At 42.0% G+C, this 21,338-nt stretch overlaps 2 protein-coding genes across 3 annotated transcripts in view; one reads left to right on the top strand and one right to left on the bottom strand.

Annotated features, from left to right (window-relative positions):
* Positions 1 to 1,792: 1,792 nt before the first annotated feature.
* LOC103179224 (retinol dehydrogenase 13) lies at positions 1,793 to 12,609 on the bottom strand. Of its 2 annotated transcripts, none has more exons than XM_007894386.1 (7): positions 12,584 to 12,609; positions 7,504 to 7,622; positions 6,590 to 6,745; positions 4,952 to 5,056; positions 3,607 to 3,819; positions 2,930 to 3,031; positions 1,793 to 2,245 (listed from the first exon to the last, which is right to left on the bottom strand). In XM_007894386.1, the coding sequence occupies exons 3-7, from the start codon at positions 6,729 to 6,731 to the stop codon at positions 1,965 to 1,967; spliced, it is 843 nt and encodes a 280-aa protein (XP_007892577.1). In that variant the 5' UTR covers positions 6,732 to 6,745; positions 7,504 to 7,622; positions 12,584 to 12,609; the 3' UTR covers positions 1,793 to 1,964. The 2 variants fall into 2 exon arrangements, with proteins under 2 accessions (XP_007892577.1, XP_007892576.2); XM_007894385.2 differs by having other exon boundaries at positions 12,460 to 12,608.
* Positions 12,610 to 14,216: 1,607 nt separating this feature from the next.
* The window catches only part of LOC103179222 (son of sevenless homolog 1), a 62,765-nt gene continuing 55,643 nt past the window's right edge, over positions 14,217 to 21,338 (top strand). Inside the window, 1 exon segment of the mRNA XM_007894384.2 lies at positions 14,217 to 14,365. Within this exon segment, the coding sequence (XP_007892575.2) occupies positions 14,279 to 14,365 (87 nt within the window). The 5' untranslated portion in view covers positions 14,217 to 14,278.

Raw genomic sequence — 21,338 nt, forward strand, 5'->3', positions numbered from 1 at the left:
AAATGCAAGGATTATTATATTATATTTTGAGTGTTTTTTTCATAAGCTTTGCATGGATTAGATGAATGTTTGGATCAGTTAGGAGAGTGATGAGAATGAGATGCACATTTTGGTGTGAGTAGTGCATTATGGTGTTTGTAGTTTAGACTTGTAACCTTGGCTGAAGTGTGGCTTTTTATCGACCATCTTCTAAATCCAGGAGAAATCATGGCTGGACTAATACAGCTTGTGCTAAATAAAACAAACCGCTTACATTCATACCACCAACAACAATGAGGAAAGTAGGAAAGCTGACAGTACACAGCCCAGAAATATTTATTTTATTATCTGCTGACATTTGCTGGAAATCAGGGGAGGCTCATGACTGGAAGTAAGTCACGAGTCATTGGAAGCAATTGTGCATGTTGCCAACCAATGCTTTTGGATTCAGCTGCAAAGTAAATTGGACTCTGGAGTCTTAGGCGAGTTCAAAACTAGTTTTCTGCTTCTCTGCTCTCTTGAGGGTGGCTACTCGTTCCCCTATGTACTATTTGAAAGTAGTTCATGCAACTATTTGAACTTCTGCTCCATTACATCCATTTAATTACTGTTAAGCTGCCACATAGGAATTGAATCAACGAAAAATAAGCAGACTTGCAAAGTTGGTTTCTGATAAGTTGTGGCCAGTCACTGTAAATAAATCTCCCATGTTAAAACTGCAGGATTTTAGACAGAGATATTTGGAGCGTCCACATGTGCTCTGCTCTACATACAATGAAGTGGATGGTACTATCGTATTCCAGCTGCTATCTTCTTTTTCATTTACTGTTGCACTTTGTCCCCTAACTTGCATTTACAGAAAGAACCGGCTTTTTTTTCTGACAAAAAAAATTGAAAGCTTGAATTTGTTTTGCATTTTTCATGTTGAATAAAGTCTCAAAGCACTTTCAAAGAGTTGGAGTTTCAGCAGACTGGGAGAAAGGGGACACTAGGCTCCACATACTGATACATTCTTTTACCTTTACTGCTGATATTGGCTGTGAACAAAATAAGAGGAAAGGGCAGAAAAGAGTACATTAATGAATGGATACAGAAGATCAGTGTTTCTTTAGAATTCTGGGGTTTCATCCAAATATCAGATGAAAAATTAATATGTCATGCAGCTTGCTTGTTACTAATGCACTAATGAGTGCATTAATAGACATTATTCCCAATGGGAGCATGAAAGCATTCTTTTGGAGTTAGATCGTGCTGTAACATGTGCTGTTGTGCATTTTCAAATGACTCATCTGTGGTATTCTGCAACTTCTGAATTTCAGAAATATTTGGCATTTCACACAGGCCATAGTCTGTTTTATGAGCTGCATGAAGGTTTGGGATATAAAGAAGTAGCAATTTTAAATACAAGAATTTTCTTAAATGGAGCGTCATTTCAGTAACATCAGTTACTGCAACAGTTTATCCAGTAAATTGACAAATTCACTTCAACACTGTTAAAAGTGTTCTACTGTTGCAATTTGTATGTTTGATTTTGAAGAAACCTAGTTAACTGCTTTGTACGATTAATTCCATATTTCAGGCCCATTCTCTGACTGGGAGGGCAGGTGGTCAGGTGCATTCAGGCCTCTACTAGAAAAGTGCTCAAAGCAACCAGAAGGAAATCATCCTTCTACAGCGACCACCCACCCAACAGCACAGGGGCTATAGAGAAATTACACAATAGAAAAACCCTGCATCCTACTATGTTACAACATTTTTTCTTTTAATGTAAAACAACATCATTAATAATGTATTGAAAAAATACACAGATGACTTGGCTTAAACAATTTTAATAAAATCGTTTACTGTACAGGGAAAGGACGGCGAGTTATCAAAAGGTGCCTTCAGTATAGCATGGCCAAACAACTTGTGTTCCAAACGAAATCACTGAATAATTCACAATATTTTGAAGACTATTATTTACATGCAAGAGTAAACATTTCCTATCAGTGCTCCATTAAACTCTTACTGTTTGGTTTGACATTGTCGAAAGGAACATTTTTGAGTTGTGGAGTAGGTTTCTCATTTTCTAGTTTTACTAACTTGGCACTGATTTCCCACAGCCGTCTGGCTGTCTCATCGTCCAGTGCCTGTGGGGCAGGATCCTTTTGTTTCATGACATCAAAGTATTTACCGGATACTCCTTCCAGCTCTTCTGCCACAGCCAAATATACATAGGATTGTGCTCCTAGGATTGGGGATTTTACAAGCATCAAGAAGAAAGGCCCTAAAATGGGTAAAAAAAAANTCCAAATTCTTTGTTCATACAGCAGTTCACAAAACAACTAAAAATATATTAGTGACACTCACAAAATTCCTCCATGCATGATGTCCTACTGCTAGAAACATGGAGATTTTCGGCCCAAGAGGCCGTCATTTAATAATCCTTGCATTTGATATAGCGCTTTATCACGTCGTTGAGACGTCTCAAAGCGCTTCACAGAATATATTGTAAAGTGGATTTACTGTTTATTTTGTGGGCAGCCAATTGTGCACAGCAATGTCCACAAACAGTTGTGGATTGAGTGAATTTTTTTAAACTTGCCTAAAGTTTAGCTCCAGCTAAGAATGAAACCCGGATACTCTTACATGCTTTGCGAGTGCGTTAACCACTATGCTACAGACCCACGTGTCTGTTTTTTACCTTTATTTTTAAAAATTGCTCTTTTATGTAGAAATAGACAGTATGACATAGCATTATAAAACACTGAGGGTTTTTTACATTAAGTATTGTCAACACTAAATTCTTCAATGTATTAAATATTTATTATTCAAATGGTACCAAATGGTGCTGTAACCTTATAATAATTATGAATCTTGAAAATGATATTTCTACTCCAATCCACAATCCTGCCATTCAGTGGTTCTTCACAACTAGGACGTTTCAGAAGCGTCTTCTGTCTTTACTTACCCAACATTGTACTAGAAAAATTGGAATTATGCATTCCTGTGTGCCTGCCAAGTTCTGTGTTAGTCACCCCAGGGTGCACAGCATTTGTTGTAACTCCACTTCCTTTACAAAAAAANGACAATTTATAATAATGCAAACATATACCATACACATGTGGAATTCTCAATAGTTTTACTGTCAGTCTGGCTCCACTCTCGCCTCTGAGTGAAATGTAATGATTGACCATTTTTATCAACAAACAGGGCAGCAATTTTGTGCATAGGATATCCCACAAACAGCCATGGAGTCAATAAGCCAGCTTATTTTTGCTGTGCCAAATAACAAGACTTGTAAACAAAATAATTCCAAGAGTAATAAATGTTAACTCAATCCTAAAGTTAGAACTTGAATTAAGTTGTACAACTTGTAGAGATGACCCTTGACAGCTTACAACTTAATTCAAGTTCTAACTTCAGAACAGTACAATCAATTCAAGATATAATATAATTCATGGAACAACAACAAATTACATTTATATAGCGCTTTTCACTTTAGGAGGAAGTCCCAAGGCACTAGACAGTCAGGGATTTGGCCCTGGGGTGGAGGGTAGCGGTAGGAGGATGACCGAAGGAGCAGTCAAAGAGGAATAGTTTGTTGAGAGCAAGACCTACTGATTTTTTTTATTTTGACCTACTCACCTTGAAGTTTTTTTGCCAACTCTCGAGTGAACAGCACATTTGCAAGTTTACTTTGACAGTACGCTGCTTTTGTGTCATACTTTTTCCTTTCCCAGTTGAGGTCATTGAAATCAATTCTCCCCACAATATGAGCCAGCGAGGACACGTTAATGATACGACTATTTCCAGACTTCTTCAGCTTCTCAAGCAAAAGATTGGTCAACAAAAAATGACCTGCATGGAAACACAAATCCAATGTCAGCAAGCTTCAAGTACAGGGAAATTAAAGTGCCAGCTCCTCCGTTTTCATTTTTTCAACATCATAATATATAAGATAAATAAAATATTGGGAAACTGAAGATTTCCCAATACAAAATAATAATAATTCTGTCCACATTGTGTCGACCTATGACCAGGGCTCCTTCTGTCCCCTCAACCTCTCTGCTGCCTTTGACACAGTGGACCACTCTATCCTCCTCCACTGCCTCTCCTCTCACTTTAACCTTCAAGGTTTTGTCCTTGAATGGTTCCACTTTGTCTCCACAAATAGCTTCTCCACCAGTCCCCGCACCATCTCATGTGGTGTTCCTCAGGACTCTGTCCTCGATCCTCTCCTCTTGGTGACATCATCCGCACACGTGGTCAATTTCTACATGTATGCAGATGACACCCAACTCTATCTCTCTGCCTCCACCCTTGATCCCACGACCACTGATGTCCTGACAGAATGTAAGTCAGACATCAAGTCCTGGATGAGAGCCAACTTTCTACAGTTGAACGTCAGCAAGACTGAGGCTCTCCTGATTGGCTCATGCCAGCGTCTCCACACCTCAGGCACTGGCAGCATCAGCATCCAAGAATGCACACTCACCCAGTCAGTCAGGAACTTAGGCATCTTGTTCAGCCCTCAACTATCCTTTGTCCCCCACATCCATGCCATGACCTGCTCTGCCTTTCCCCACCTCCACAACATTGCTCGACTTCGCTACTGCCTCAGGCTGCCAAAACCCTCATACGTGTATTATGACTAAAATATATGCTGTATAATTGATCCCAACATCACTGTCCACCCACCCACCCGGGTCCTAATCCCAGACGTTCAGCACCTTGGGTCATCCTTCCGATGTGAAAGGCGATTTACAAATGTAATTTTGTATTGCATTGTATAATTCTTGCATTTGATATAGCTCCTTATCACGTCATTGAGACGTCTCAAAGCACTTCACAGAATATACTGTAAAGTGCAGTGACTGTATTTTAAACCTGAAATCCCTGTGAATGATTTTCTCTGCTCAGCCAATTCTTAATGAGTAATGTGAAAAACAATCTCCAGCTGCAAAGCTTCAAAAGAGCAAACAGAACTTACCAAGATGATTGACACCCAGCTGCATTTCAAAACCATCTTCAGTTTCCCAGTGTGGACATCTCATTACAGCAGCGTTGTTTATTAAGACATCTAACCGTTCCTCCTCTAGACAAATAAAAAATGCAATCACATTAATTAGCTGAAAGCTGAAATGAAGAGTAGGTTTCACCATTTTAGCCAGTCTTCCTCAAGGATAATGCAAACTATATGCATTCTTTAATGAAACTATCATAGAACTTCATTTCAGATTGAGTTATGGCTGAAATTCTGCAATCATTATAGGACCTTAAAACTAACTTGAGTAGATTTACAAGTTTGTTTAATTCTATTTGCTTGTGTTCATTCTCTTTTTCCCCTATTCTTATGAAAGTGGTGGCTCGTTCTGGGTTACATGGGCACCAGACACTTTCTGGTACCTTGCCTAAGTGATCTTTCTTCATGTCAAACTAGACAATGTTGATAATTTTTTTTCCCCCTTTCAGATCCCAATTGCCACTACTAATTGCACATTTTAATATGCTTACAGTCCAAAATAGTCAAGTTTATGAAACTTACCAAAATAATATTGTCTCAGACTTCACTCATGCTCCACCATTTATTTTTAGAATGCTTGTTTTATTTGCAAAGCAATAAACTTATTCATAGGCAATGTTATGCCCAAATGCATCGATTGTGAACTGATCATCTTGGAACCATTTGCAATTTGATTAACACCACAATCCATGCTTGCCCAGACTAGTACTTTCTCCAAGTTGCTTTTCCTTAGCTGCAAGCGTAATAAATGAGCGGTGAGCACAATTTACCTGCAGATAATGTCACAGCTCAGCCTGATTCTGTTATTGCCTTACATCACCATGGCAACTTTGCAATAGAAGTTATTGAGAGTGGGAACCTGGCTGTTCAAATGTGCAATCTTCTGCTCTGTGTGGCTCAATGGTACACCAAGCAATGCCTTTGCCCAAAAGAACATCAGGGAACCCAACCTGACAACTTTTTTTTAATATAAAAGCTGCTAGAGACTCCTGGAGAAAAGAAAGTGAGTCAACATATCGGGCCCATGACTCTTCATCAGAACTGGGGGATGTTGGGAGTGAGAGGTTTTAAATTCTTTCAGAGAGGGGAGACAGGGCAAGAAAGACAGAAGAGAAAATGAGTGGAGGACAGGGGATGATGTCCTCATTAACACCAGAGGTGTTAATGATGCAAAACAAAGGAGGACACCACCCCATTTCTCCTTTGTCTTTCTTGCCCCGCCTTCCCTCTCTATTAGTCTTTAAAACTTCTCCCTCCCAACATCCCCCAGTTCTGACGAAGTTCATGGACTTGAAACTTTTCACGCATTTTCCTTTCTCCATAGATGCTGCCTGAGCTGCTGAGTGGTCCCAGCAATCTCTGTTTTTGTTTCAGATTTCCAGCATCTGCAGTATTTTGTGTTTTATTTTTTGCTAGATTCCTTTTGGCTTTGCTTTTAACTTGGATTGAGCCAGTGACAAGCAATGAAACTTAACGATTTATGTTAACTGCGTCAGGTATTTAATTTGGTAAGACTGATAAAGCAACACAACATAACTCAAGTATCCATGGAAATGGATTGTGAAACTGCAGTATTATGGAAGGGAAAGTGGATTTTATTTTTACCTTTGTTGAATTTGCTGACAAAGTGTCTGACAGACTGAAGTGAGGCCAGGTCAAGGTGCCTGGCATACACATGATGATTCAGAGATTCTCCTCGAATTTCCCGAGCTGCTGCTTCACATTTCTCCATATCTCGACATCCCATGATTATTCTTGCCCCTGCGAGAAAATAATTTTAATTGCCTATTTTTAAAATGTTGTTTCTACATTTCCAGTATTTTTTCAATTCTTTCTGAACTCATGCTCATACTATCAAGAAGGCAGACAGTCACTTCTAGACCAATGCTAAAACTCTTTTGGCCTGTGATCAGAAAGTGACAATGGCAGCCAGAGAGAACGTCTGTCTCTATTCAGTTGTCTGTCAGCTTGACTCAGTTGATAGCACTCACATCTGGGACAGAAGTTGTGGGTCGAGATGGGACAAGAACTCATGGTCAAATCTCCAGTAATGGAGGTGGGCTAAATTTCAGAGGTCCCATCCTTCTGATGAGACTTTGAATTCATGTCCTATTTACCTGTTCAGGTGGATTTTACAGATCCGATGACACCATTCAAAAGAGAAACTGTTATTCCCAGACAAGTTATCCTCAACATAAATTGATCATGTTATTTGTGAACCTTACTATGTGCAAAATTGCTGCAGATATCAACTAGAATTTTTTTTGGTTCTACTTGATCAAAATCACGTTAATGTTCTCAGAGACCGTCAAGTGATAAGGTGCTAATAAAATGAAAGCTCTTCTGGATTCCTCACCTTTTGTGCCCATTATACCTGGGAGCTCCCCCACTCAGTGCAGCTCACCTCAGAGTTACACAGAAATCGACTTGTCTGAATTTTTTTATTTTAATAATAAATTGCATTTAGCAGTGATTCAAGCAAAACAGTGTGATTTTCCCACTCCAGTACTGTGGCTTACCTCTTCCAGCTAATTCTCTAGCAGCTGCTTTTCCAATACCAGTGTTTGCTCCAGTAATGATAATAGTTTTTCCCGAGACAGTTGCTTTGCTCGGACAGGTTCCACCAGTTACATAGTCCCTGAAGAGTAAATAAATACAAAGTCATTAGCTGGAATGGCTAAAGATGCTTCAAGTAAAGCAACACTAGCATTAGTACAGCTGTTGTTTGAGAAAACGTAGGTGAAGCCTTAAAGGATACTATATCAAATGTGAGCTTGATTTCCTGTATTTCTGATATTTTTTAGTTCATACTTTACTTTTTTTTAAAAAAAAGCTTGCTGTTAACAGCCCAGGGTTGCAACATCAGACTCTTGACTAATACCAAGTTCAAATACTGACTTACACCTGTATTAACTTTCACTACTCCAGATAACATTACCCCAGTCTCAGCTGAGTTGCCATCTCAAGAATATTATCTCAGGCTCCCCAATGGCCTGCTGGTTTAGCACTAAGCTACACAAACAGAAGATTGCGGGCTAAATTCCTGGTCTGTTTGATTTAGATGTCAGAAGCAGTTGGGGAGTTGCAATTGGCTTTATTTTTCCAAGGTTAAGTAGAGGGAAAGTCAGGCAGCATCGCTCTGCAGTGACCTCTGATAGAAAGTGCACATGCCTAGACATCGGCTACGAAGCTCTCCAGAGTTGAATACTCAGATGCCAATGGAAATCAGTCACTGACAAAGACATAGTTCTGAGAAGTATTTTAGGATTGCTCTGGAAAATGTGAGAGTTTGTTCAGGCCCTGACAATTCTTACCAAGATATTGAAATGTAAGTATTCTGTATTTACTTTTTTTTGTGGGGGAGAGTTGGGAAAGGGAACTCTGGGGGTTTTCTTCTCCCTTTGTGCACTTAAAAAATAAACTCTTGCATATTCTGAGGCCAAAAGGTCAGGAAGCAATCCAAGTACCAGTTCCATTTCAATAAGTACACTGACCGTCTACCTACCAACGATCTTCATACCAGACCAGCTTCCAAATTCAAGTATAGAAACTATCCTTTGACATTGCCGTGCACAAATTGGCTGCTATGTTCGCTTACCAAATCCAGTCACTACACTTTACAGTAAATCCTGTTAAGCGCTTTAAGACATCTTCTCGATATGAACACACTATATCAAATGAAAGAATTATTATTTATTATTATACTTAATCTTAGCTAAAAGGTCAAGACTAAATTAATATGGAATACTTGGCAAGAGTACACTGGAGACAACATTAAAAATATTGAATTAAGAGTTTACTGCCCTCTTCTTGTATAATAAACTGATACTGACAATACACTGATTAGTTTAAGTACCACACAATTTTTGGGGGGTTAGCCGGATGTCTGACACATGCAGAAACCCATCACCATGCTTAAGAGTATCCCACCTACATATGGAAATCCCAGAGATAAATTGTTGGAATGGAATGCACACTCTCTCACTGGAGGGATGTATCCTTCTTACTTAATTCCAGAAAGTAATAGGCGCAAGAGGCACGGCTTGGGGACCCCAGAGTGTGCATTGGGGTACTGCTGGACTCGAACCAGCTAAACCGCATAGTTTGCCTTTGATATCGCTGTCTGGCCAGCTTTTCCATTGCTTGTCCAGCGAGGACCACTCTACCTGTTTGGGCTTTGGCTTGCAGGGTTAACAGGAGCTGAGTGGGATGACTCCCTGCCCCCAGTGACTGTTCTGCCCTTTCAGGTTCTGATGCTGTGCTGTCATCAGCAGTGCCCTGGAATACTGCAGACCCGCCTGGCTCAGGAACGGGACTACCGCGACCGCCACAGAGGGCTGGCTCGATTCCGACATTCAATTGGCAGCCATGTCACCTTGGAGCTAATTCAGCTCCAAAGAGATCCCACTTAATTAATTAACAGGTATAGACTATCTATTTGTTAGTGGTTGATTTCCATTGGCATCTGAGTATTCAACTCTGGAGAGCTTCGTAGCCGATGTCGAGGTTTGTGCGCTTTCTATCAGAGGTCACTAATTAACAGGTATAGACTGCTAACAGATTTTTTTTTGTTACCCAGGTGAGTGACGAATACAGAAATCCATTGCCATACAAACCAAAACTACTGAGATTTTCACATTTGCATGGGAATTTCCCAAGACAGAATTTATCCTAAGGACTCTATTTTTATGTACGGTAGCTTTGCACTATGAACCTTTCACCCATTAATAGTTCACAGGTTGCATTCTTCTTGGTAGCAATCACCAGATGGAAAAAACAAAACTCCAAATTTAGAGTGCATCAATTATGTTTCTGCATCTAACATTTCAGGGAAATGCTGAAAGACATCATTGAAAGGAAGCCACAAACCCAGCAAATTTGTTGGATATTCTGAATATTTTGACACAAACAAGCTTCAATTCTAGAGCATACAATGTAACTTGCAAAATTTAATAGGTTTAACTGTAAACCCATTACATAAACAATGAGTTTATATCTTGCAAGGCCATTGCCAGGTATAATACCATTGCAAGATATAGTTTAGCTTAAAAATAACAATTAAAAACTGGTTCTATAATAGGTGCAATTCTTTGGCTGAGATTTCATTTGAATCATTTAGTGGTCTCAGAACCAGTTTGTTCACTAAAGATGTATTTATTCTTTCCATACATATTAATTGTTGTGCTGGAGGGTGGCCAGGCAGCACAGACTTCAGCTGAAGCATCAAATTTAAACCACCACCCATTGTTACATTTCGCAAGGTGTTTTTTGTCATGTGATTTTCAGTACAAATCCACTGAAGTTTGACCAAGCACAGTTTGTACCTTTTCCTTCAGTACATGTTGAAATCAGGCAAGTTATTTATTAATTATAAATAATTGTTATTTATTTATTTATTATTTAAGTGTCAAAAATTATCCAGCTGGACAATAGCAGTGTGGGATGCAAAAGGTCATTATTCGATCAAGCTATTGTTAACTTTCCAATACAAGAGCACTTGTGCATGCAATTTATTCAATTTCTATTCCTAGCAATAGCTTACATGTAAATGTTAATCTCGATTTTAGAAAATATGTTTTAAGAACTACTATATAACACTGATATTCTTTTTAGTAGACTTTTTTGACATTTATTACATAAGCAAATCAAGAAGACAATGTTTGGGATTGAATGTTATTTCTAGTCTGCAATTTACCGTTCGCCCACAAATATACAGTCAACTCACTTTACAGTATATTCTGTGAAGCGCTTTGGGACGTCCTCCCGACGTGAAAAGCGCTATATCAAATGCAAGGATTATTATTATTACCAGCAAATTACAAACTTAGAGAGAGAACTTGATTTCAAAGGGAGATTTTTATATGGTACATGCATGATGTTGAATAACCCCAATATACTTCAGCCCATTGCTTGATTCCAGTAGTTACCAAAAGAAAAGGAATAAACCATGCCTGTTTATAATAATCCTTGCATTTGATATAGTGCTTTTCACGTTTTCTCGACATCTCAAAGCGCTTTACAGAATATATTGTAAAGCGAATTGACCGTATATTTGTGGGCGAAACGCGGCAGTCAATTGCGCAAAGCAGTGTCCCACAAACAGTCGTGGATTGAGAATGACCAATTTATTATTGTTTTGGAGGGATTATTATTAGGCGTGTGGAGTAAGGAAACTTGCCCAAGGTTTCGCCCTGCCTGGAATTTAACCCAGGTGTCTCGCTTGCAAGTGCTCTAACCACTGAGTTACAGGACTTCAGTTAACTTAACTGGAGTTAACTGTTAACTTACCCAGAAGATTCCAGCAGTAAAAAATTAGGTTAGTCTCAGATGTAAGACGGACAACATTTTTAGAGAATGACCATTAAACATTAGTTTATTTAACAAATTTTTTTTTAGTAAAGCTGCTTTGGAAATATGTAAACATACAATTCAGAACTAAGACATGAAGCAAATAAAATTGCAACTAGAAACTTTGTACAGCAGCCAAAATCAAATACCAAATATTCAGTATTTTCAATGTTTGAATGTGAATAGAAAAGCATGTGCCAAAGAACACCTTGTGAAATGGAGCAATGGGTGATCATTTACATTAATAATCTTTGCTTATAGAGACTTAGCACATTGTTGAAATGTTTCAAAGTGCTTCACATAATTTCTTACTGTTGTGATTGTGTATTTCTAAGCAAACAAAGCAGCCAATTTACACATAACAATCGCTACAAATAGTCACGAAGCCATAAATGACCTATTTTAATTAGAGGATTGTTGGCCGGGACACCAAGAGAAACTCATTTCTCTTGTCAAATAGTGCCAGGAGCTCTTTTAACATCTACATGCAGGATCTACACGGCAGGGCAAAACGTTGGGCAAGTTTCCTTACTCCACGCATCTCTGTTTACGTAGCAGTAAGTCGGAACCTGGTTGTTAGTCGATTGGAGATCACTTTTCCAGGAGTAATAATTCCTTTCAAAAAAATAATTGGTCACTCAATCCATGAGTGTTAGTGGGGAACTGCTGTGCACAATTGGCTGCCACGTTTCACCCACAAAATATACAGTCAATTCACTTTACAGTGTGTTCTGTGAAGCGCTTTGGGACGTCCTCCCGACGTGAAAAGCGCTATATCAAATGCAAGGATTATTATTATTATTATAGTCAATTCACTTTACAGTATATTCTGTGAAGCGCTTTGCCACCTCCCAAAGACACGATAAGGCGCTCTAATCAAATGCAAGGATTATTATTATTATCTCCTCCAGCGCTGCAGTCGGAGTGTCAGGCGAGGGGTTACGCCGACACTCCCAATGCAGAAAGGCTTTAAATCGGACGCTTCGGTTCAAGTCGACCCCAGTGCTCGATTCGGCACATCCACATTGCAAGACGAAGCCGCTCGCGTGGAAGCGCTGCCCTTGGGCTGTCCTCGAGGAGGTGAATGTGCAACCGAAAGAGGCCCCGAGTGCACTCGAGCTACTCACTTGATCAAAACCGCCCCACCAATAACACTGGCCATGAAGGAGGCCGGCACTATATACTTATTCATTCTCTCCGCGACAGTAACTCTTGCAGCCCAGTAAAACCTCAGGACACACACACACACACCTCTTCCCTTCTCTCCTCCTCCCCCTCCTCCTCCTTTCCTCATTGCAGCAGCTCCCCCTCCCCCCCTCCCCGCCCTACAATTGCCACCAACCACGTGGTTTCTCCGACGATTGACGTGTAAATAAGGACGAGTCAGGCGCAGGCGCGCCGGGAGCACCAATCAGCGCCCCCGGGGCCGGCCGGCCGCGCGGAGCATTGTGGGAATTATAGTGCCGTTCCCGCTGCTCACGTGACTACACACACACACACATACACATTGTGCAACGCGCCTTCCCCTCCCCCCGCCCCGGTCTGGACCCCGCAGTCGATTTGCGACGACGGGACGCGGTGCGGTCCCGGTAACGGGGAGCGCGCACTCACTGCGGGCTATTGTGTGGGGGTAAAGTCGCAACGGGTGTGAGGTGGGCGCCGACTTGGCACTGTTGCGCGATTCCGCGGAGAGGCTGAGGATACACGGAAGCCACAGGCTGTGTGTGTGTGTGTGTGCGCAGTCTCCGCTGTGCTCTGCCCCTTCCCCCCTCCCGACCTCTGAACAAAACGTTCAGAGAATTGTTTTTTGCAGTAAAAGTGACCATTTTCTCTCCTTATTTACAGACGCACATACACACATATATAGAGAGAGAGACATATACATACATAGAGACACATATACACATATAGAGAGACACACACACACATAGAGACACACAAACACACATATATATAGAGACACACATATACATATATAGAGAGAGAGACACACACACACATAGAGAGAGACACACAAACACACACACATATATAGAGAGAGACACACACATATATATATAGAGAGAGAGAGAGCGAGAGAGAGACACACAACACACACGGAAACAAAAGTAATTTCTTTCGACACCAGGAATAACATGGGGCTGGTTGGTTGAGGTTTCGATATGTAAAGCCGCGGGCGTTCCCACCGATCGAAAAAGGGGGTGGGGATAGAGAGAGGGAGAGGGGGAGCGAGAGAGAGAGGGAGAGAGAGAGTGAAAAACTCTTCAGATTGGTGTTCGGCTCTGAGGTCAGTTGGGCGACTTTCTCCCTCCCCTCCTCCCTCCTCCCTCCCTCCCTCCCCTCCTCCCTCCCTCCCGCCCCTCGTCGGGAGGCCGTCGACTTTCTCTCTGCCGTTGCGCAGCTCCGCTCGCGCCTCTCGAGCCGTTGGGCCGCCGAGCAAACCGCCGCCGCTCGTGACTATGTTCGCGCCGCCGACCAGCGGCGGCCCCGCTGTGTGAGAAGGGGCGCCACAGGCGGGAGGCGGTGGGAGAAAAAGGAGCGGGTGGGAAGAGGACGGAGTCGGGTATTTTTTTTAAAAAAAAACTTTCGGGGAGCGGAGGGGAAGGGAGGGGAGAGGGGGGGCAGAGGGGAGGGCAGAGAAGGGGTGGGGGGGGGGATGGAGCTGTGAAGCAGAATGAGAAGCGGGGCCCTGTGAAACGCTCTCGAGGAGGAAGAGAACACCCGAACGGAGCCCTTTGAAACGACTCTCCCGCGAGGCGCTTTTTTGAGAGGAGACCGAAGAGAAAAGCCCGAAGCGGACTCTTGCTGCTGTACTGCCCTCTTTCTCCCCACACACCCACACACCCCACACCCACCCCCTCCCTCCCTCCCTTCTTCTCGCTGGGTTTTGCGGGTGAGGAGGCTGGCAGTGTCGCGGCGACCGTCCGGACCCCCGCGGGCGGCACCATGCAGCAGCCGCAGCAGCAGTACGATTTCTTCAGCGAGGACAATCCACCCAAATGGCGCGGTCTACTGGTGATGGCTCTGAAGAAGGTGAGCCAGTCCTGTCTGTGCTGTCTGTCTGTCTGTCTGTCTGTGTCTTGTCTATGTGTGTCTGTCTGTCTGTCTGTGTGTGTGTGTGTGTGTGTGTGTCTGTGTCTCTTCCGAGACATTGCATAATGTGCTGAGCAATGTGTGGCAGCGATCTTTGCGGCACCGTAACGGGATTGTCCCGCTCTTTTTTTTAATATTTTTATTTTTTTAAATATAAAAAAAAACCTAACGCGGGTCTCGGCATCCCCTGCCCAACGCTGGCATTTTGGCTGCAAGATGGTACCGCCGGCCAGGAGTCCTTTTATTTTAAGAGGAGGGGGACGTAGGGAAGTCGCCTGGTCGTTTGGGAAAACCAAGAGCCGGTTTGAAATGACACTGTTTTTTTTTTGTGTGTGTGTGTGTGTGTGGTGCATTTGGATCGAGATCGTTCTGCTCATTCGTAGCCCAATCTCCTCTGGACGAGAACTTTTGTGTGTGTGTGTGTGTGTGTTGTGTTGTGTGCGCGCCCATCCGATGACTTGGCAACACCCACTGTTCGCCTTCATTCATTTGAGGTTTTTTTGATCCGCACCTCCTCGAGTCGTCTTACCAGAGGCGCTATTCCCGTCTGTTTGGGGGCCCTTTTGCTCGTACAAATATCATTGTGCTGGCTCTTCGCGGTCGTTAACTTGTCGATCTTTGCTTGTGTGTGTGTGTGTCTGTGTGTTGGGGGGGTTGGGTGGGGGTGGTGGTGGGGGGGTTTGCTTCAGAGCTCGTTCTGTCACGCAATGTGCACGTTTATCATCTTTGTGGCTTTGTTCGGGGGTTTCTGGGCAGTGAACAGCGCGGTCTGGAATGCGAGCTGTGGATTTTACTCTATCCAAACGGCGTCTCCTTTTCAAGAAAACCGCATCGAGCAACAGATAAACAAGAATGTGTCGGGATGCGACGGAATAGCCTATTTTGTTTGTTCTTGAAAGTTGCCCAAGAATGAGACATGGGGGTTGGGGGGAGAGAGAGAAATGGAGGTACGTTTTACTTGCATTGGTAGCAACGAGAAGTTAACGTTCACAATCATTCACTTTTTTTTGCCAAAGCTCAGTTTTGGAATGCCACTTGGCTATACGATAAAAATTGGGTACAGAGCCAAAAAATCTAAAAATAGATCATGGAGTGCATAATTCAGTGGTTTATTTAATTAACCCACATTATATCCAAACATTGTTGAAGGTGAAAGTTCATTTCACCAGTAGGTGAGTAAGCATTAAGATGGATTTTTTTAGTGAACTGTTGCGAATAACACCGTATTTCCTCACCTCTACTCTTGATTCCACGTCCACAAATGTTCTGTCTCCATGTCTGTCAGACATCAAGGCCTGGATGAGCCTCAATTTCTTGCAGTTTAACGTGTGTAAGAGGGAAGAGGATCATGTCAACAGCTCACTTTTAGCTCTAGTTTCTCTCTGACCTACAAAAGACAGTGGTCAACCTTGATGTTCAATTATCCTCCGCTTTTCTTCCTTCCTCATGTTCAGTCCCTGACCAAGACCGCTTTTGTTTTCCTTTGCTACATTGCCCCTCTTCCGCCTCTTATCTCATACCAAATACCACTGAAACCCTCATTCATACTTTTTCAGTCTTCTTTCTCAACTTCTCAAATGTACTTGATAATCTCCCCATTTCCACCATCCAAAAGCACCAGCTGATTCAAAATAACATCCTTTCCTGCATTAAACCCTGCATGTCCATCACCCCAATCCTCACTTGTCTCCCAATGAATTTACTTTTATACTCTAGCACCTTTCTATCTCTCTGATGTTTATAGTTATCTCCACCTAAAAACCTACCTCTTTGATAATGCCAACAATCACTTCCTTGCATGGCATTCAATTCTATCCATGTTGAGCATTCAGAAACGTTATTCTATATCAAGCGTGCTATATAAATGCAAATTTTATTGAAATGTTAGGTTTTTATTTAAGAAAAGATACATGTATGCTATTTTAAAATGTAAAGTCCAACCAATTGCTATGCTAATTTTTGCTTTTCGGTCTGGATAGTAATATGCGTTTAGCCACTATGCCCCAAATGTGTGGAACTCCTTCCATCTCAGTCCTTTCATCTTGCCCCATCTTCAAATCACACCTGAAGACTTTCCTCTTCAACTATGCTTTCAGTTACCTCCCCACCCATTTCTGGTTTAGGTTCAAGTCATGTTGCTGTTATTGTCAGTGATAAGATGGTCCAATAGAAAAGTGCAGAAATATTTGCCCCAAATTGTGGAGCAGTAGCTGAATTTTGTGAGAAATTGCTGAGAACTTTGGTACATTTTGCGCGAAATTGCAGAGGATTGGTTGGTGCTATTGAGAGATGCATTTTGTGAAATAACCTGGATTAAAACTATAGGCACATTTCCTGAATATGGAGTTATGTTCAACATACTATAAATGTTAATAAATATTAGTGCAGTACTTACCAATAATTGTTCGCAGGAGCTCACTTTAGGCCCAATTTAGTTCACTTTTCTATTGGCCCAGGTGATAACTTGCAGTTAAAGAGTTGTGTCTTGAGATGGACCTTGAATGAGGTGAGGGAGGGAGCAGGTTGGTTGGACTCTGGGATGAAGTTCAGCAATAACTTGACCTTTTTCATAGTTTGTTAGCCTCATCAGAACCTGTTTTGTTACCAGTTGTGCTACAGCCATAAAATTTATTCCCACCCTAAGGGGTTAAGTTACAGGGAAAGGCTACATAAACTTGGATTGTATTCCCTTGGATGTAGAAGGCTGAGGGGTGATTTGATTGAGCTATTTAAGATGATAAAGGGATTTGTTAGGGTAAATGTAGAGATATAGAGAAGCTATTTCCTCTGGTGGGGGAATCCAAAACAAGGCGCCATAGTCTTAAAATTAGAACCAGGCCATTGAAGAGTGAAATCAAGAAGCATTTTTTCACTCAAAGGGTAGTAGAAATCTGGAATTCTCTTCCCCAAAAGGCTGTGGATGCTGGAATCATCCACATCTTCCAAGAGTGAGGTTGATAGATTTTTGGTAGGTCAGGTATTAAGGGATATACCTGGAGTCCTGTAGCTCAGTGGTTAGAGCACTCGCTTTGCAAGTGAGAGACCTGAGTTCAATTCCAGGCAGGGCGAAACCTTGGGCAAGTTTCCTTACTCCACACACCTAATAATAATCCCTCCAAAACCCAAAAACAATAATTAAATTGGTCATTTTCAATCTACGACTGTTTGTGGGACATTGCTGTGCGCAATTGGCTGCCGCGTTCGCCCACAAATATACAGTCAATTCACTTTACAGTGTGTTCTGTGAAGCGCTTTGGGACGTCCTCCCGACGTGAAAAGCGCTATATCAAATGCAAGGATTATTATTATAGGATTATTATTATTATATGGGGAAAAGCGGGAAATTGGGATGGAAAGGTTTAGTTGAGGTACAGATCAGCCAATGTTGACATCTATGAACAGGTGTCTAGGGACTTCTGTAGATAGGCAACCGAGATCAGACTAGATATGGATCAGTAAAAGTCTAAACACAGTGAAGTCATTAGTGGTTACATTCTGCAATGTACTCATCCAGTCTTGTTTTTTCAATCAGCATCTTGCCAGGTTGTGTAATGGATTTCAGAGTCTGGGCACCCAGGATTGAAGGTAGACACACAATGTTATGTCTCAGGGTTGACATACAACACAAGTACAGTGTAGCTTTGGTTCCATTGGTTCTCCGCTGATGATAGAGATAAACTGCACTTTTTAACTAGTAATTTTGGAAGTATGTTGGTGTCAGCCGGGCTCAATTTGTGCCTCCAAGTCAGAAGGTTGTGGTTCAAGCCCTTCTCCTGGACTTTGAACTCTCATAATCTAGGTTGACACTCCAATGGTGTGCGCTGCATTGTTGGAGGTACCATCCTTCAGATGAGATGCTTAACCAAGGTCCTGTTTCTGTTCAGGTGTATGTGAATGGGGAGGGGGGAGGAGGAGAACGGGGGGCCAGGGGGGAAGAGGGGGGCCGGTGCGGGGGGGAAGAAGATTGACAGAGAGGATGGGGATGTGGTAGAAATCCTTTACCTGGTACTCTACAAAGAATGACTGCAGCTTCTCTTAATTGCATGATATGATAGTGAACTTCTGGTAACTCAGCACACCAAGGGAAAAAGACTCAATGGCAAGTTATCTGGACTGGCAATTTAGGCATATGTATAAATAAATACATAAATGCAATCAGCGAATGACACCCAACTCTATCTCTCTACCTCCACCCTCGACTCCAGGATCACTGCTGTCCTGACAGAATGTCTGTCAGACATCTCGTCCTGGATGAGAGCTAACTTTCTACAGTTGGCACGTCAACAAGACCGAGGCTCTCCTGATTGGCTCCGGTCAGCCCCTCCACACCTCAGCCACTGACAGCATTACCATCCGTGGTTGCACACTCCCCCTTACTAAGCCAGTCCGGAACCTTGGGGCCTTGTTTGACCCTCAACTATCCTTCCTATCCCACACCCTTGCCATGACCCGCACTGCCTTACCCCACCTCCACAACATCGCCCCAGCTCCACCACTGTCACACACTGCAGGCCTCAGAGACCCTCATAAACTTGTCAGCCTCCCCAACTCCTCCCTCCATAGGCTGCAGATCGTCCAAAACTCTGCAGCCCATGTCCTCTCCCTCACCAGGCTCCACGACCCTATCACCCCCACCCTCGCCCGTCTCCACTGGCTTCCCATCACACAGAGGATACCGTTCCTGATTCTGGTCCTCGCCTTCAAAGCCCTCCATGGCATTGCTCCCCCCTACCTCTGCGACCTTCTAACGCCCTCCCAACCTACCTGCTCCCTCCATTCAGCAGGCTCCAATCTGCTTCACGTGCCTGCCTCGCCTGCCTCACCATTGGCGGGCAGGCCTTTTGCCACTCTGCCCCCACCCTCTGGAACACCATCCCGCAGTCCCTCCATTTCACCCCCTCCCTTGCCTCCTTCAAAACCCTCTTTGACCGTGCCTTTGGTCACCTTTCTTCCCCCTGTTCTCCACCCTTCCCAATCCCGACCCCCAGCTCAGGTCCGAAACACCCTCCTGACGTGAAAGACGCTATACAAATGTAATTTTGTTGTTGCTGTGTTAAATTTATTTTTTAAATGGAGTTTGTTTAAAAAAAGAGGCACATCTCCACACTATTGCAAGGTTGGTCGAAAAATATTTTCCATTTTGAGGTCTACTTTAAAATGTGGAGTTCCTTATGGCCTCCAAAGGGTGGTTTGATAGCTCCAAGTTAATAGGAATTTGCTGTGTGTGCTGTCTGTAGAATCATGTGATTTGTAGAAGGATATTGCAACCTCTTGTGGCACTATTACAATGTCGCAGTGGAGGGAGTGTGGTTGTTTTTTTCATTGTTGATCAATGTACAATTAAGCATAGTTAAACATGTAATTGAGTATCTGGCATTATCCCAAGATACCTATGTTAATCAGTATACATCATTGTCCTTGTGTGGTGTGGTTAATCCAATATTTGCATGAAAGATTCTTGGTATTGGGTGAATTATACTATTAAAAACAAAAATCAAGCAGTAGAGATTCATATCTGCACAGGGAACTAACCTGAAAATTTGCTTCACAGTTGATTTTATTTTTTGACGCTTAGAATTAGAATTTTATTGACGTTCAGAATTTATCACCTTTCTATCGGGCTTTCTACAATATTTAATGTAATGCAATTTATGGGTAAGTGCAAGAATTTGTAACTTGTTGCATCAGGAAAAAACTGTTCTAAAAATCACAACACTAAGAACTTCTGATTTGTGGCAGGGTGCAAGTGGAAGCCAAACAACTCACACAGAGAAATGGATCTTCATTCCCAACCCTTTGTTTGCTTTAGAGCAATGTAGGCAAAGTGAAAAATAATTGCCTTCAAAAAATGTTATAAAAATCAAGAACCGCACATTCATATTTGGAAGTAAAGAATCACTGCAGTTTCAGCAATTTGAATTTTTTAGTCAGGCAGGTGATTGACGCATGCAGAAACCAATCGCCATGCTTGAAGAGTAAACCAAGCTGAGAAGTCCATGCATCCTACACATGGAAAGGAAGGAATGGAATGCACACACTCCCTAGAGGAATGCATCTCGCTTACCTTAAGAACTTCATGTTGGGGGAACTTAATCTGTGTTTTACTAAATTCTGCGCGCACATAAATATATCGAGTCTTGTGTTTAACATCATTAGCCTATAAAAAAAATCAGGAGAATTTATGAAATTAGCAATTTTTTTTTCTTATCCACTTTCTCAGTTCTTATTAGCTGGAAGAACAGGATTGTGAAAGTTGGACATTTTATCCCTAACAACAATCACTTTCTGAACTCTGCTTTCCAAGAGAAGAGAAGTTTCTCAAGGAAGACAAATTCGATTCCTCAATTTTGTTTATTTTCCCTGTATAGAAATTCAAATTTCGCTACAATGTCAAAATAAGAAGCTTTTGCCAACAAACTGTGTGTATCCTGTGGGGGGTGGGGGATATAGCAGGTAGTTCTGAAATTATTATCCCAGTATGTTTGTCTTAACTTAGTTAAAATATTTATGTTGTATACATTTGAATTTTTCCCTGTGTATTATAAACATTACGTGGAGAGAATAGGTGGAAGGTGTTTTATTAATTTGTTTACATTTAGTTAAAGGTGTGGTTATCATCATGCAATGAGTTTTTAAGAGCCCAGAACTATTTGCTCTAAATAAGGAAAAGGTTTCTTTATTATAATAATTTGGTCATTCAATCCACGATTGTTTGTGGAACACTGCTGTGCGCTATTGGCTGCCGCGTTTCACCTACAAAATATACAGTCAATTCACTTTACAGTATATTCTGTGAAGCACTTTGAAAGTCGTGATAAGGAGCTATCTCAAAGGATTATTATTATTCCAATGCAACTTTTTGAAATTGCACTTTTCTGAAAACAAATGTGGATCTTACTATGTCATCGTTTTT

This window comes from Callorhinchus milii, unplaced genomic scaffold, assembly GCF_018977255.1.
Source record: "Callorhinchus milii isolate IMCB2004 unplaced genomic scaffold, IMCB_Cmil_1.0 Scaffold3, whole genome shotgun sequence".
Taxonomy (NCBI): Eukaryota; Metazoa; Chordata; class Chondrichthyes; order Chimaeriformes; family Callorhinchidae; genus Callorhinchus; species Callorhinchus milii.

What these genes read in the sequence shown, in the direction of transcription:
- LOC103179224 (XM_007894385.2), bottom strand. Translation starts at nt 12,524, where the DNA reads ATGAATAAGTATATAGTGCCGGCCTCCTTCATGGCCAGTGTTATTGGT. An exon ending in TAGAGAATTAGCTGGAAGAG is followed by an intron (nt 6,746 to 7,503) that starts GTAAGCCACAGT and finishes ATTTTCTCGCAG; the next exon opens with GGGCAAGAATAATCATGGGA. An exon ending in GTTGGCAAAAAAACTTCAAG is followed by an intron (nt 3,032 to 3,606) that starts GTGAGTAGGTCA and finishes TTTTTTGTAAAG; the next exon opens with GAAGTGGAGTTACAACAAAT.